Genomic DNA, 13,244 nt, shown 5'->3' with positions numbered 1-13,244 from the left:
AGTGGTGTTGCAAGTATGGACACGTATTGATAATTGCTTTATTAATTATTGATTATTTATTGATTGATTATAATTTTTGTTGCCCTTGTTGTTAATTAGTAACTTTGTGGTGAATAAACAAATAAATAAAATAGACAAAATGTTCTTCAGGCAACAGTCACAAGAATGTTCCTAAATAGTATAATAATAATATAATTATTATCTTTCTCTTTCTTTTATTTATTCCTTACTTTCTTTCTTACTTCCTTTTTTTATTTATTTATTTATTTATTTATTTCTTTAATTGAATAATGAATTCACAAATAAATATATGGGCCTGAAGACATTAATCCGTAGACTGCATGAAACCAATGTTGGTCTATATCTGTGACACCATGGAGTCTTTGTCACGCTTAAGTCTTTATTGATCAAGAATAAACATATTCTCTCAGATATTTGATTTGATCCGGAAGCTTGAACTTTGTAATATTTACATTTTGCATGACTGGCATTTTGTACAGGGCGTTTCACTGTAGTGTGACGTCTTCATTGAGCCACGTGAGGGCGCTGTTGGTCTGCAGCAGATTTTCAGTGTTGCAACTATATTGCAGTACTTCACTGTAGCTACAGCTTTCAGAGAAGCCAACATGAAGCAGGAGGAGTGCAGTGTACTTCCATATATTCACTAAAGCCTAATTAAAAAAAAAAAAGAACAAAAAATAGTCTATGCATGGTCATATAAAATAACTGGGAAAATTAAAAGGTATGTTCATATATGGAAGTACACTGCACTCCTCCTGCTTCATGTTGGCTTACATGTAAACCAGCAACAGAAAACACAACAGCTACACAAAGTCTATTAAACCCCGACTTATTTATTTATTTTCCTATTTCAAAGTATTATTTATTCATTTTATTTTTCATATTTTACTTGCTATTTTGTTTGCTGGCTTTTTGATATTGCTTGATGGGTTATATGTGGTCCGAACTATTATTGCACAGCCAGATTTTCAGTTGTACTTGTAAAATAACAATACATTTAAGATGCAATCTTCATAATAATAAGATGACACTTCATTAGACATATGGACATATGGGGGGAAATGCCGCATTCAAATGTTCGTCATGTGCGAGTATGCCGAAGAGCTTTTGGCTGCAAAAAATGACAAAATCAACCTGAAACAGAAGATAGCAATTTTATATCCGAAATTTGACGAATAATTACACTACACAATTTTTTAAAAAAATGATCCTGATGATTTTTTTTAAAGTTTATATATTATCCACCTTTATATTTTAGAAATCGCCGTTTCATTGACCGTGTTACTGGGTGGTCCTTAACCAGTTACGCTGTGATTACGACATTTCCCACAGCGCCTGAACGCAGCAAAAACCCTCGGTGACGGAGCAGAGGCGGAGAAGCGGCAGGGAGCTGCCAGTATCGTCTCATACCGTCGCAGATCAGAAAGGTGTGAAAATACTGGTCCTCTAGACAGCCTAGAGATAATACACGGAGACGGCGTTGTTTCGATAATGCTGTCACACTCTGAAAATGTTAGTAAATCTGTCTCGCTTGGCTTTTTTTTGATATTAGGGCAACGTCAAGTTACATGCTACGGTAGCTAGCACGGCGTTAGCATAGTTAGCCGTTGCTATAGTATTTCCATATAGTGTACGTTAGCGTCGGCTAGCCTGTTCTTAAGTTAAACGAGCTAACGTTAGCTTGCCGGGTTAGCACCTTGTGGCATCCTTATGTGTATTTTTTTTTAATTCGTCGAGCTGTGTTAATCATTACAACCGCTTCTGTGGGGATTATTTTGAAAATGGCACTGTCTTTAAAGGGAAGTTTAACGGTGGCTGTCAGCTCCTGAATGTGTTGCTCCTCTTTGATCGTTTGACAGCTCTGTGTCAGCGGAGATATGGAGACGCCGGGGAGGATAGCAGCTTCACCGGACGCCCTGGACTTCACGGTGGAGAATGTAGAAAAGGTGAGTTTTTGGGAACGTGAAGTCATTGTCAGAAAGCTTACAGAGCACCGGGAGTTTGTGGACTAAATAACTGATCTTGTTTAAAAAGAAAAAAAAAGCTTTTGGGGGGGAAGCAGAGGAGCTGACCTGTAGCCTCATATAACATTATTGATAATGATAATTTCCACAGAGCTGATTTTACCCGGAGAGATAATTTTGCAGTGTTTACACTTACAGGAATTGAGCTCATCCGTCCACGTTTTTAAATTAGTCTTAACTGAATGGCTAATGTTTAGAAGTGATAATCAGATGAAAGCGAAATAACAGGTTGTATCTCACAAATTATTTACCATTAATGTGACTGTAAAATGCCTGAATGGATTTTGTTTTTCTTTGTTGGATTGGATATGTTTGTTTGTGCTTGCTCGGCTGTGTTGCTGCCAGGTTGTTGCGATGAAAATCCTTGTTGGGTGGCCGCTGACTCGGACACGAGGGGATGGGTGGGGAGAGACAATGGGGAGGATGGAGAGGGAGAGAAGTGCTCCAGTGGAGGAGCAGGGTCGATGTGATGAGATGGGTTGGGGGATGAGGGGAGGGAGGGGACAGGGTCGATGTCTGTGACGGTGCCAGTAAAGAAAGAGGAGGGGGGTAAGAGGAGGTTGGCGATGCGACAGAAATGATTATAGAGGCAGATTTGAGGGAGAGAAGCACATTCCTGTGGGGGGAATGGCTTGGCTTGATACTGGGGCTTCTGATGTAATAAAGGAGGAAGATTGACAAACAGTGAGCGGGGTCATGTCTCCTTGTGGACAATCTGATTATTCATTTGTTCATGTTTTATGTCTACAGGTGGAGAATGTGGTGCTCTTTTATAGTTTTGGGGTAGCAAGTGCATGAGGAAAATGCCTCTCATCATTCATGTTAACCCTTTGAAACCTGAGTGGACATCAGTTTTTCTTGTGCTGCATTGAAACACCTCTCAGAGGTTTTTAAATCTTTGAAACCTGAGCAAAAAGGTTTAATTCTTTGAAAAAACATGGGAAAGGCAATGAGCAAGTTGCAAGGAATTTAGAAAAGACCACAGGGAAATAACCTGAAAATAAATGTTAAAAAAGGAAAGAGAGAGAGAGAGAGAAATATTTGAAAATTATGAAAAAATGGGGGAAATGTACAGAAACTAAATTAATGATTATTAAAATTCTTTATTCAAAATATGTTACATAATTTATCTTTTCTTTATTTTTATCACTTTGCCAGGTCATTTCTTTGTTTGTTTGTTTGTCTCTTTTTTTTTTTTTACTTTTCTTTGTTATTGTTACAAATTTAAAGGTAATCTTCTTGTGACTTTTCACTTATTTGCTATTTTTTGGGTAATTTCTTGTCTGTTTCTCACTGCCTTCCTTTTCTTTTTAAGAAATCAAGCCGATTTGCTTATATTTCAAAGGGTTAACTGATTAAGTCAAAGAAAATACTATCACATATTTAATACATACCTAAGTAAATGTATATTTCATGTAACTGGAAGGTTTATAAATTATTTGTTATGTAGGGTAACGAGGAGGAAACGTAAAACTTAATTCAAACCAAATCTTATAAATCAAGTACATCTATTTTTTTTATATTTAATTGAAAATGGAAGTGAGACCTTGCTTGCCAAAATACATTAAGGAAGCACAAACAATACATGAAGAATACATTCATTATAAAAATGATCTGCTACATATCAGATATAAATTCGGCATTCAGTATATTATTTAATTACCTGAAACAGGAGATGCTTGCAGTGGTCGAATGTCAGTGTATTGATAATTTGAATAATTTAAACAGTTTTAATTAAAAAGTGTTTAGGAACGTCATCTGTGATGCCATTGCAGTGTATGTTCATACACTAAACACAGGCCTTAAGACTGCTCTGGTTTTCCTCTTTTTAAGACACTGAGAAACAAAACATAGCAGCCACTAATTTATCATGGCAAAATGTCATAATATTTCTTTCTGATTTCATTTTTTGTGTGCGTGGGTTTGTACAGTTTAAGGTGCATTTTCAGATCTTGTTAAAGCTCTCAGTCTTCTCGGAGTGGTGCAGCGCCATCAGTAATCTCATTAACTGATAAAACATGACAAACAGCATCTGAAGTATCTTTTCCCTCGAAGGCTATGAGCACTTTTGTAATAACACCACAATTGTATTTCAAAACAGGTGAGGTATTGTTCTTGCAGTCTCAACTATATTTAGAAAGTATATTTAGAGTATTTGGGTGAGGTGATACTTTTCCCTTCATATTTTTATTTTTGTAGTTTATTATTAAGCTTGACATATTTGTACTTAATTAGTTATGGCATATGGATATTGTTCATTCACTGGAATAAAAGGGAGTTTCTTTAGTTCCTCTGTATGCATGTAAAAGCATCACATTAGTATCTGCATCAGACTACCACAGTTCCTGTGCATTTATTCATTTGTGGTGGCCCAAAGAGCTACCACCACTCAATGATTTTTTATTTTTTCATTTTTGGAGCTGGACTGTCTTTAGGATGGTTATAAGAATATATATACTGTTCGGTTATTCATTGCAACACACTCTTGGAACGCAGAGCGTACTCTGGTTATAGACAGAGCAGCAGAAGGGTAGATGAAGTAAGTGAATCTTACCCGTTGAATGAGCTGTGTAAAAAAGTTTGCATTTCCTCGCTGTTGCTCCTCACATCCATCGATCTGATCTGATCAGATCAGCTCTGATTGGATCGACTGATCAATTACAAAAACATGGGGGAAAGGCAATGAGCATCTTGGTAAGAAATGTTCCACCAATTTCATGAAAATAGTGATTTAGAAAATTATTTTTTTTAAACTAGGGAAAAATGTCGAGGGATAAAAAGACAAAAACTAGGGAAAAATATTTCTTATTACTATGATTATATATTTCAAAATATGTTAGACAATTATTATACATTTTTAAGCATTTTTTTCCAGGTTTGCCTTGTTTGTTTTTTTTCCTTTCCCTTTCTTTTTCATTTTTTGTTTGTTTGTTGACTTGTTTGCTTTTAGGTAATTTTCTTGAGCTTTTTACTAATTTCTTGCTAATTTTGGGGTCTTCTGTCACTGCTCACTGCTTTCCCAGCTTGAAAAAGGTTAAAGATGAAAGAAAAAAGACCAATGGTGTAAAATTATCACTGTTGTTCAGTGGGGTGGAGGCGAGCATGTGCTTGTTGTAGACATGGTGGAGATGATGGTTCCTGGCCCAGTATTTGTATGTGTCCAATAGAAAGCTCTTTGTTCAATCTTGGGTCTGCAAAACAAAGTACCACATTGTCAGTATCTCTGTGTGTATAATGAATGGGTATGTATAGGGCCTTACATTTCCGCTCGACTATAATTAGCCTTGTCTTGATCCACTATCACACCATTACAAGCAAGCAGAGGAAATTTTGCTGTAAAAATAGTCTGCTGTTAGGATTTAGTGGTTTTGCACGTCTCCTTCGACGCAGAAAACTACTGTACAACCAGAAACGACCACAGCACAATACTGGGTCAGCACCTTGCTTGAGGCCACTTCGCCAGCAGTGGCTTCTGTGTAATCACCTGGTGACCTCACTGCCCACACAGGATGCTGTCCATAGGAGGTTTGATGTCCTTTTAGTAGTGCATAACTCTCAGACTCTGCCTTTTGGAAACTGTGTTTGAGTCAAGTTAGGATAAGATTTATGTGGCAGCAAGTCTTCTCATTAAATAGCTGTATGGCATTTAAAAGCAGAGGAGATGATTCAGCCTGCCAGCTAACGTATTACAGAACACAGCAGGGGAATTTGACACTGAGAATTGATGCATGGTGTATTGAATGGTCCTGTGGTGGCCGGCGAGGCTATTTCAGAGTGGAAATAAGGATAGTGATGGCTATTTCTATGCAGTCATTGATAGAAATGTATATGGGTTCAAGGTGAAACACGTCTTGTAGGGTATATGATACACACATATGCTCGCGCAGGCATTTTTGTTTTAGGATTCTTATTTTAGCTGGCTTTGAGACAAAATCTTATGTCCATTGATTCGTTGGCTGATCATTCTTCTAAATTACGTGATGGAAATTGTTCAAGTAACTGCGGCTTGCACGTAGAGACACTTGGTGCAAGGGTTTGTTTGCTGCTCATGTGCTGAGATTTTATCACTATTGGCAACATGGTATTCTTAATTTCTGTCTTGGCCGCATGCTGTCAACAACCACCCGCGCACACTCTTGCACAAACTATTCTTCTTTGTTCCCTCGTTAATCATCATTCCTCTGCATGTCTTTGGTTCTCACAGTTAAAGCGCAGTGTCATGAGGGGTCAGTAGTGTGATGATGCCTTCTGCAGCACAGCAACAACACTGCCCTCCCATCACTACAGTGACTTTGAGCATGACTCTCTGGTGCACAGATGGCTCGAAAACACTCAGAACCTATGGCAGTGAGATGCCATTACCTGCTGTGTGTAAACACAGTGTGCAAAGATAAAGTGTGTGTGTGTGTGTGTGCACGCACGCGCGTGCGTGCGTCTGTGTGTGTGTCTGTGTGTGTGTGTGTGTGTGTGTGTGTGTATAGGTGCATGCACTTAAGCCTCATATGGGGAAGGAGAGATTTTGTTTACAAAAACCTGCCACCTGCTTCTCTTTATCTACATCTCCTGCCTTGCACTTGCTAATAATTTTAAAACAGTAATCATTTTTTATGGATGATGGCTCATACTAGGCTTGGGTGGTATCTGTTTTTTCATACTTATATATCTTCCTGGAATTTCACTGGGGTACCAGTATATGATGGTTTCGCTAACGCCCCCCGACCACTGAATTTGTTACGTTCTGCAGGCTGTCTCTTGCCATTTTCAGTCTATTAAAGACACAGTGCACTCACAGATTTCAACAAGAGGTAATATTTGTACCCCATTTTGCTTATTAAACAGAGAAAGACAATCATGCACCTGCTGAGTTCATGTGTCTCTCTTTTACTAAAAAGCTCCATGTCGCGAAACGTGTTTTTGGTCCCATGTTACCAGCTTAGAGCCACCACACTGATGGCACTCAGCTGCCACTTAGATGCACCTACATCTCGCCGATTTTTTTTCTGCGACTGCAGTTTTCAGCAAAAATGGCTAGTTAAAGGTGGTATACAGTCAATATAATTGACTGTATACCACCTCGCAATACAATTTCATTGTCACAGACATGATGAAACACACATTTCTTATTTATCCGTTTTACTCAACTCTTCTGTTTCAAAATAAAAGCCCTCTGACATTATTTCTGTTGACAGTATTCCCTCAGTTGTAAACACAAGAAATATTTGTAGGACCGTGTAGTTGACGATGCAGCAGCTTGCACAGAGTATGTGCTTTTAATTATGACGTCTCATGACAGTAGTTATAACAGTAGACAGCTCTGCAGCAGCACCCCTACAACAAACGCTGCCAGTAGCCATATTTACACTGCCTGTTCTTTATATAACATCTGATCACGGAAAGGGGTGACAGAGTGGTCTGACCTCCGAGCCAGGAACAGAGGTAGTATCAGCCTTGAAATTGGGTCTGTGTTAAATGTAAATCCGGAAAGACGTGACCATAGGGCGCATGAGTTTGCGTGCAACCCTCAGCTGGTGATTTAAATAGCAGCTGTTAGCATAGTGGCTAATTCAGAGAAGAAGAAGAACACCTACCATAAATGTCGGCAGACTGTGAAAACAATGACATTCTGGGGCTCTTTACCCTCCAAGCAGAGGACAAAATCAGCTGCCACACAACAGAGAAGGTAAATGATTGTGATTGACATATTATGCCTTTGTTATTGTTTCTAAAGTGCCACAGACGCGTGTATTGTATCTCACGCTAGAGACAGATTCTTGTATTTTCTAACATCACGCCCATCATGGCTCTTTTTATGGCAGGATGTATAATCACAAACTGGAGCGACATGATGCCGCCATTGTTTGGTTCTGTGTAAACTGCAGGGGCGATATAAAGGGGGGACTTCGCTGCTACCCTATAGGGCGATCTCTGTGTAAAAGTAGCTAGTGTGACCACACATTGCTCACGCGTGCAGTGTGGTAGTAACCTCCAGGACATGTTATATGCACTGCATGCAAAACATCCTCAATACAGCCTCTCCAGTATGAAGTTAATAGAAAGATGAGGGTCCGTATTTTTGACAGTATTTAAAATCACTCAGTCGGGACACTGTAATAGCGGGCATGCCTAGCTCCATCCTAATTTATTTGCTTCATGTTTGTCATGATATTTTGTATAGCATAGGTTTTTTGAGTGGGCTTTTTAAACGCAGCTCAGGACCTACACTAGGTATTCTCCTGGGCTCGCTAGAGAGCAGACAAGTATATGCCAGCCACAGTAAATCCGTGGTTATGTGTGAGCAGATGGTGAATCTGTCTAACCGAACAATTTTTCATTTGCATCCCTCTCCTTCCTCCTCCTGTTGGAACGGGGCTGTAGAAGAGGCTAATGACCTTTGACAGCGTCTGCCAAGAGCACGCCATCCTCAGGTGAAGCCAGGTGGTTCAGGCAGGTTGCCACCATCTGTAGATACAGTTAGTTGCTTTGGTTGCACTGGCCGCGTCATATGCAAATAAATGCTCCTGTTTCTAGGGGTGTGCATGTTTTTTACTTGTTTTAAGAACCATTTAGTGATGGGCAATTACAGTTAGTTAGTGGAGATAACTGCTGCATGTCTGGCATGATTTCTAGGAGGAGACAGGCGGTGGTTCTTTGTGAGAAGATTAAAGCAGCAAAATGAACAGACTGTTTTATGTCTTGTGCTTTGATAATAAACCTAGGAGGGACAGACAGGCTCAGACACAGACACAGTGCTGTTTGGGATTGGACAAGGAGAGGTCTGCGATCACACAGTGGACTGCAGTAATGATCCGCTGCTGCTTTGAACTGCGATATCACAGCTTTGTTTGCAGAAAGGGTAGAGTGGAGCTGACTAACAAAAAAACCCTAATGCTTTCTAGAATGAAGGCTTGATAATGATCCATAGAAAGACCTTGCCAAATTGCAAACCAATAGCACATTCATATTTCATCAGTCTTGTCAATAATCATCTGTTCATATTTTGAGAAAAAAAATCCAGTTTTTATACAGTAGGAGCAGTGGTTTTCCTTCAAACAGCTTTAAACGTGAAGATTATCATAAGAAGCCAAACTTGACTGTGGTAGATGTCAGTAGACTACCGTCTACTCATTTTTACACAAAACCAAACAACTGCAGCATCATGCCACTTTGGTTTTTGACAGCTCGCCAGCATCGAGGAAATTAAGAGATGTATAGCACACTTGGGGCAGAGACGGTGCACGGAGAACGTCAGGCGCATTTATAGTGAAACTTCATCATGCTGCATCTAAAAGTTTACTTTCAATTATAAACTGCTAATCTTACTCATCAGTGTGATCTGGTCAGCTGTGAATGGATTGTAAGATCAATTACTTGACCTGCAAGGGACAAACTGCCACTGGTTGCCAATTGGTTGGTAAACACCAGTAAATAGTCGGAATCTGGATGTTTCACTAGCCTGAAAACCACTCGCACCACAGCAGTGTCAGCTGTTGGCACGAGTTCTGAGCTGTAATTCGGTAGTAAATAATCGTTAGTAAGCTGAATTTTGGCCCTGGTAGCATTTCTTTGCTCCATTTACGAATTTGCACAATTTTCTTTTAACAGATGTTCGTGGAAAAAACTAGTTCATCCTTTAAAATAGAAATAAGTGCTGGAAAAAGTACTTGAAAGTCCTTGAATTTGACTCGCTCTCATCTGTACAAACCCTAACATACCGTACCTGCACCAATAGCTGCCTGTCACACACATATGCAAATGCCACCTGACTCTCTACGAACCATCAGCTCATTGACGCACGGCCAGTCGTGCTCAGAGTCCTGTACAGTAAGTGGAGACAGATAATTGCGTTGCAGGATGGCAGACGGTGAGAGAACACCACCTGAGACTCTCTGCTTCCAGTAGGCATCGTCGCTCTATTGATGTTCCTCTCTACAGCTGCAATAACATCATCATACTCTCTGACCAGTCATGCTTTCCCTCCAGTATTATTCATTCTCCCTTGCTGGACAACCGAAACTTCTCTGATAAGGGAAGGGGGAGAATTGTAGATGAAGAGAGAGAGCTGATGGTTGGAGTGAACTGGACGGACAGTTTAGGCTGGAGGGAGGAATGAGAAGGAAAAAAGAGAGAATGACTGCTGGTGGAGGGATTTATGTGTGCAGGCTTCAGGGGTAAAGACAAGGATCAGAAGCTCGCTGAATAGATTTTTTTCCCTGTGTTGCTTGTCAGACACTTAGTGCTGGCTGCTAGCAGTTTTAGTTCAGTGAGCATGTACATGTGTGTGTGTATTTGTGCGTAAGACAGGGAAAGAGAGAAAACAGGCTTTTTTTGCAGAGTAGTGCCTAAACCCCTCTTCTGGCACTGTCAGGATTAGAGGTGTCTGTTTAATTAATGCTCCCTCTCCCCCTTCTTTTATTTCCCTCTGTCATACTCATCCTTTATCTCCTTTCTCTTTGGCTTGCTCCTTCTTGTTCTCCCTGCACTCAAGTACTCAAATTACTCAGAGCTGTACTTCAGAGAGTGCTGTTTTCAGGTCATTGCTTCTCCATTGTTCAGGTTTCGAGGTAAACTGTCTACTATATGTCTGTGTGCTTGCCTGTTTGCGAGTGAAAAAAGATGCTCTTTTCTCAAGGTAACCAGCTCTTTGCATCAAACAGGAGTGCTAAGGACTGTTTTATCCTCTCTCTCTCTACTCGTCTGTTACGTCCGACCCCCACAAATGTGAATGATTGGAGTGTAGCTGCAAACATTTCTTAAATGGACTTTATTTTTATAATATTGTTCAACTTCCTTGTGTTTTAAGCATCCACAGATGGTATGGATTCTATAACTTTTCTTTCTCTTTTTTTTGTAGGCCCTCCACCAGTTGTACTATGATCCCAATATAGAAAACAAGAATCTTGCCCAGAAATGGCTAATGCAGGCTCAGGTCTCGCCTCAGGCCTGGCAGTTTTGCTGGGCCCTCCTGAGCCCTGATAAGGTATAGTGTACTCACAAACACTCACAAGGGGACACACACACACACACACACACACACACGGAAAAAGCATTTTGTATCATGTCCGTCAATCTTATCTGTCACAGGTGCCAGAGATTCAGTACTTTGGTGCTAGTGCGCTTCACACCAAGATCTCTCGCTACTGGTCAGACATCCCCACAGACCAGTATGAGTCTCTGAAGACCCAGCTGTTCTCCCAGATTGCCTGCTTCTCCTCCGGCTCCAAGATGGTGCTCACCCGGCTATGTGTGGCTCTGGCCTCTTTGGCACTCAACACAATGCCTGAGGCCTGGCCCGGTGCAGTGGCAGAGATGGTGCGGGTGTTCCAGGAGGAGGGAGGAGGGGTGGACGGACGGGCACGCTGCCTGGCATTGCTGGAGCTGCTCACCGTCCTGCCTGAGGAGTTCCAGACCAGCCGTCTGCCGCAGTACAGAAAAGGACAGGTATGTCTGCAGGTACCACCGTCTCCCGCCTCTGCAGGTGATGATGGCCACCTGTCCATTTTATTTTATTTATTTTATTTGTTCCATTTAAGGTTTCAAACCTCAGTGTTTTGAGATATCACTCAAATGTGGTTGAGAATGCTTTGTAACAGTCTTAGAGCCTGTTTACACCCGGTATTAAGCTGAGACTCGTCTCTGTTCACACCTGTGTCTGTCATACAACTCCCGATGAATACTTGTGATAAGATTTCATTACTATCTAGGGTGCACGATTATGGCCAAAATTATAATCATGATTTTTTTTTATTATATTGAAATCACAATTATCTATCATGATTATTCATTGTTTTTATGGACAAAATATTTTGTTACTGCACTTTCACTTGAATTTAGTACATCACTTATGGACACGTATCCGCAGCTGTATTTCTTTTTTTTATACAGTGGTCACAGTACTGCGATGCCCTTTGGTGTTGCTGTTATATGGATCTCAGATGTCTTGTGGTAGGACAAGGATGCGGATATAGAGACATTATCATAGAAACAGAATGACACTCTTCTAATTCTGCAGATTGTATTCCTCTTGGCCTTCATGCTTTCATCGTTCAGCAGATGATAGAGTTTTTATAAGTGGTTTAACAAATTAGTTGCGTTGCTTTGTGGAGACACTAGGGCTGTCCCGAATACCATTTTCTGGGTTCAAGAGCTTTGGCATTGATCAACACAAAATAATCAGAGCTTTTTCATGGACAAATTATTGTCGACCTACACACTACTCATAATAACCTGACAAACTCACTCTAATCTAACATTTATCAAACACTAATAGAGTTACAGCTGCTTGCATTTAACTGAGATGTCTGAGAAGTTTGTCTTTTTTGTCAGACAAAATTATGTTTTCAAATAAAAATAACTGAATATTTATTTATTTATTTATGTTACAAAAAGTAAGGTATCAACAAAGAAATATATTGCTGACAATGCTAAAAAAACAGGTATCCTTACAGCACCAGTACTGAAAAACTTAAAATTAGTTTGTTCATTAAGCTGAGAAATACATCACACATGAGCGATACAGTGGCAGCCTGACCCTCATTATCATCCTCCCTCAAGGTTCGGGGCGCCCTGGGCCGAGAGTGGGGGTCAGTGTGTCCCTTACTCCAGCAACTGCTGCGAAGGACGGACAGCCCCGGGGCGGTGAAAGCTCGCGTGCTGCGCTGCCTGTCATCCTGGGTGCTGTTGGATGTGCCCCTCAGCGAGAGTGAAGGCCTGGTGCAGGACTGCTTCAGCGCCCTGCCTGACCCAGAGCTCTTCGACACAGCGGTGGAGGCAATAGTCAACGCCATCTCACAGCCTGACTCCCAAAGGTGTGTACAAATGTGGGACAGTGTGCACTCACAACCCCAAAAAGGCATAAAAAATAATAATAATATGTATGGCATGAAAGCTTGTCATGGTTTTGACTGGAGAAATTACACTGGAGCAGAGTGGAGATAGAAGGGGGAATAGAGAAGAAGAGTGGAGGGAAAAAGATGCATTAGCCAAGTGCAGGAACCAGACAGGGTGGGCACTGGAAGGGCATCAGGGAGGGATGGAGGGAAGGAAGGAGGGAGGGATTGATACAGGGCAAGTTGACAGCCAGGGGGAGGAGAGCGGCATTTCTCGGTTGGCTGACGTTGCTATGGTTACAGAGCTGGGGAGAGATGTCATCATGCCCTGGTTGATTCAGACATGGCAGGCACCCATTACTCCTCCCCTAGA

At 40.9% G+C, this 13,244-nt stretch overlaps 1 protein-coding gene across 3 annotated transcripts in view; it reads left to right on the top strand.

Moving 5' to 3' along the window:
* Positions 1–1,397: 1,397 nt before the first annotated feature.
* The window catches only part of LOC121939649 (importin-13-like), a 38,067-nt gene continuing 26,220 nt past the window's right edge, over positions 1,398–13,244 (top strand). For 2 of the 3 annotated variants that reach the window (XM_042482647.1, XM_042482659.1), the window contains exons 1-5: positions 1,401–1,533; positions 1,881–1,967; positions 10,897–11,022; positions 11,127–11,483; positions 12,597–12,850. In XM_042482647.1, coding sequence (XP_042338581.1) covers positions 1,513–1,533; positions 1,881–1,967; positions 10,897–11,022; positions 11,127–11,483; positions 12,597–12,850 — 845 coding nt within the window. In that variant the 5' untranslated portion in view covers positions 1,401–1,512. Of the gene's footprint in view, positions 1,534–1,880; positions 1,968–10,896; positions 11,023–11,126; positions 11,484–12,596; positions 12,851–13,244 lie in introns of all 3 variants that reach the window. The other variant, XM_042482652.1, reaches the window with a different exon arrangement.

Source organism: Plectropomus leopardus, chromosome 3 (genome assembly GCF_008729295.1).
Source record: "Plectropomus leopardus isolate mb chromosome 3, YSFRI_Pleo_2.0, whole genome shotgun sequence".
Taxonomy (NCBI): domain Eukaryota; kingdom Metazoa; phylum Chordata; class Actinopteri; order Perciformes; family Serranidae; genus Plectropomus; species Plectropomus leopardus.
The sequence above is the reverse complement of the archived record's forward strand: the minus strand, read 5'-3'. Positions and strand labels throughout refer to the sequence as shown.